The 3,338-nt window shown below is 30.9% G+C and overlaps 1 protein-coding gene across 1 annotated transcript; it reads right to left on the bottom strand.

Annotated features, from left to right (window-relative positions):
* Positions 1–2,037: 2,037 nt before the first annotated feature.
* LOC107058534 (uncharacterized) lies at positions 2,038–2,721 on the bottom strand. Its single transcript, XM_015304350.1, has 2 exons — positions 2,525–2,721; positions 2,038–2,412 (listed from the first exon to the last, which is right to left on the bottom strand). The coding sequence occupies exons 1-2, from the start codon at positions 2,684–2,686 to the stop codon at positions 2,038–2,040; spliced, it is 537 nt and encodes a 178-aa protein (XP_015159836.1). The 5' UTR covers positions 2,687–2,721.
* Positions 2,722–3,338: the final 617 nt, after the last annotated feature.

Below are 3,338 nucleotides of genomic sequence, written 5' to 3' on the forward strand. Positions count from 1 at the left end.
GATGATAATAAGTGCTCAAATAGTTGTGAAGAAACGAAGAAAGACATACGCGAGTGAAAAATAAAGAATTATGTGTGAAGAACATTACAATTAAAATCTTGATGTATATTGTTGTGCATTGCAAGAACAAGATGGTCTATGACGCTCCGATATTTTTTTTTCTTTTTTTATTTCCTCTAAACACAATAAAATATAATTTTCTGTTTCTTTGTTTTTATATTTGTAAGATTAATATTTTATTTTATTTTTGCATGTGTTTTTTTTTTAATAATTGCTTACAGAGAATTTTATGAGTTTTTATTGTTTTAAAAAATAATTAAAAGGGATCTATAATCTAAATTATTATAAAGATAAAGAAAAAACATGTTAGTAAACCTCATCAAATAGATTATTTTAAAAAAAAAAATAATTGTTTGCCTTTTTTTCCTTTTTTCTTTTTTTGTTAATTTTTTTTGTTAATGCTGCTATAGGAACTACAAATTTATGTTTAGAGTTACATAGATTTAAAATACAAATAGATTTAGCCTATTTTTTTGTACCAAATATTTTAACAAAATATGTGACAGATAATTGTACGTACAAATGATGATGCTATAATTTAGGGTTGTATAGCGAGAGAAACAAGGAATATTGGAATATTGTTATTTTTGTTTTGCTAATTATATTATAATTTTACATAAATTTGATACGGAAAAAATATTTTGAATTTTTATTTGGATTTAACATAATATTTTTATTCAAACGACATAAAAAGAATAAAGTACAAACACATAAAAATATTTTAAAAGTATTGCATATCTGATCAAGAAAAAATAATTATAAAATTAACAGTATCCTTAGAAAAATTTCAACATAATATATTATAAAACTAAAGCGTAGTTAATACAATAATATTTTAATACAATAAAATAACTTATGTATTAATAATATTAATTTAATTTGCTCAAATATACCAGTTAATGATTTGTATATTATTATTATTATTATTATTATTATTACTACTATTGTAAATTAAATAAATTATTATCTGCATAATACATTTTATTAGTTATTTTAATTATGAAATTAATACATTTTAAATCATCCGCACAACACGCGGACACGTATACTAGTTACCAAAACGCTAGGCTAAAAGTGGAAAATTTTAGTTGAAAGATTCAGTCTTTTAATGATTTCTTAGATGGTGAATGGCTTGAATTTCAAAAAAAAAAATGTGGGATATGATCAATGTGCATTGGAAGAAATGATTACCAAAAACTTAGGCTAAAAGTGAAAGTTTTTCAGAGAATTCTGAAGTACAGAAATTTACCTAATCATAAGCAAAAAGTATTTACATCAGCAAGTGAGGGTGTGGAAGGGTGATATGTATTTACACCAATACTGAACAAAAGAACTAGGTAAGAAAGTGAGACACACACAAAATCCATTTCTACTTGTCAGTTCAATGAGGGGGAGTGTGCAGCGTCACAAGATCTAAAACTTCCCAAGTAAATCCAAGAATGTTCTGTATTACACTTTCTATTCACACCAAGTAAAAGCAAGGGGAAATGGAGAAATTTGAGGGAGAGAGCAGTGGTAAATGACAAATGGAAGAAATGAAAATGAATGAAGAGAAACGTAAGACTTTGACGATGTGGGCACTTAAAAGAGTAACACGTGGTATAATTAATGTGAACCTCCGAGAGCTCCTTTGGTCGTCCACAAGACCTAAAGTTGTAGTGACTGAATCACTTTTCGTTTGGATCATTACTCATGAAATGGTTTTCTCATGTAAAGATTGCTATTTCTTAACAAAACCACAAACGACACTTCTAATTAGCATAATATGCCAGCAAAGTGAATACAAAAATTATTTCATAAGAAACCAAGATACCATAACATTTGGTTACCACAAGGGTAATTCCAATAGTAATTAGTTACACACTACATAGAGAAGACAAAGATTCCATGAGTAGTTTATCAAAAACTCAAAATATATAAGGCAACATTTCTAATATCTCGAGATAGGAAACTACTAGCAGTGAACTCATGCAAAGCTCATTCCTGGAAGTTAATCGCAGCATTGGTGGACGATCTTGGACAACCTAACAATTTGTCGGCCAATAGAGATAAATGTTGGGATAGACAGTTCATTGAACATGTCTCGCACCTTCTTCTCTTTGATATGATAATGACGAAATTCTGCAAAACCGGTGCATTCAATAACAGATATTCTGAAAGTTTGGTAACCTTTTCAAAGCCCCTTTTGACATGATCTTTCCAGCACGCATCTGAGGAGATGACAATCTTAACCTTCTTGAGGTTGTGAAACTCTACGCTTGAAACCCCACTCAGCAAATCCATATTATCTTCTTTGGCCAAATCAAGTAACTCAGAGTTGCAGCAGAAATTGTAGATCGGGAAATCATCTAACTGGAGACAAAAAAAATATAATCAGGACCAAATGCAGGTCAGATTAAATGTGACAAACACTTCAACGAAATGAAAAGATGTAAAAAGAAGAGATAAGTTCCAGGAAGTTTACCAGCGTATATTCCAATTCTATGTTGATTGTTTCCACATGTGGCGAGGCTCTCAAAAGACCAGCTACTCCGTACATATTAAACGTTGTCATATGCAACATCAGCGTTAAATATTTGCAATTCAATTCTGAAATGGGCAACCCTTTGAACTGCAATGTGCACATGACCTGGTGCAGTAATCCCAACGAAACTAGTAAATAATGGAGAAAACAATTACAACAAAAGGGAAGTACTTCACAACAGACAGATAGTACTTTGACAAAACTAATTGTCTAAACACAGCTCTAAGAAACATCAATATTGTAAGGACTTTCGAGTTAAAGACAAACCTGTGTGAACCAAGTTCCAATTGTTAGATCAGTTGCATAACATAACTTTTGAAGATTATCTTGGATGAGGGTATATACTACTTGATGATAGTCACGGCAGCAGTCTTCCACATAAGTACTTGGAATACCTAATCATCTATTACTAACAACAGCAAGTGGGGGTGTGGGAGGGTTTTATGTATTTACACCAAAAAGTATTGTTCCTATCCTGAACCTCTTGGATATCTGATGCATTCAAAGTAAATCATTGAGGAGTTACATTGACAAAATAAAATGGAGAAAAAGGTAAAGCTGAAATGGAATGTCTACCAGCCTTATAGTCCCATGAATCATGATCTTGCGGAACTGTAAGCATTAGTTCCTAATCCTGAATTGGATTCAAGTTGATCTTTACCATATAGTTGCTCGTACTTTCTGAACAAAAGAACAAGAACTAGGTAAGAAAGAGACAGACACACAAAATCCATTTCTACTTGTCAGTTCAATG

Source organism: Solanum tuberosum, unplaced genomic scaffold (assembly GCF_000226075.1).
Source record: "Solanum tuberosum cultivar DM 1-3 516 R44 unplaced genomic scaffold, SolTub_3.0 scf00533, whole genome shotgun sequence".
Lineage (NCBI taxonomy): Eukaryota > Viridiplantae > Streptophyta > Magnoliopsida > Solanales > Solanaceae > Solanum > Solanum tuberosum.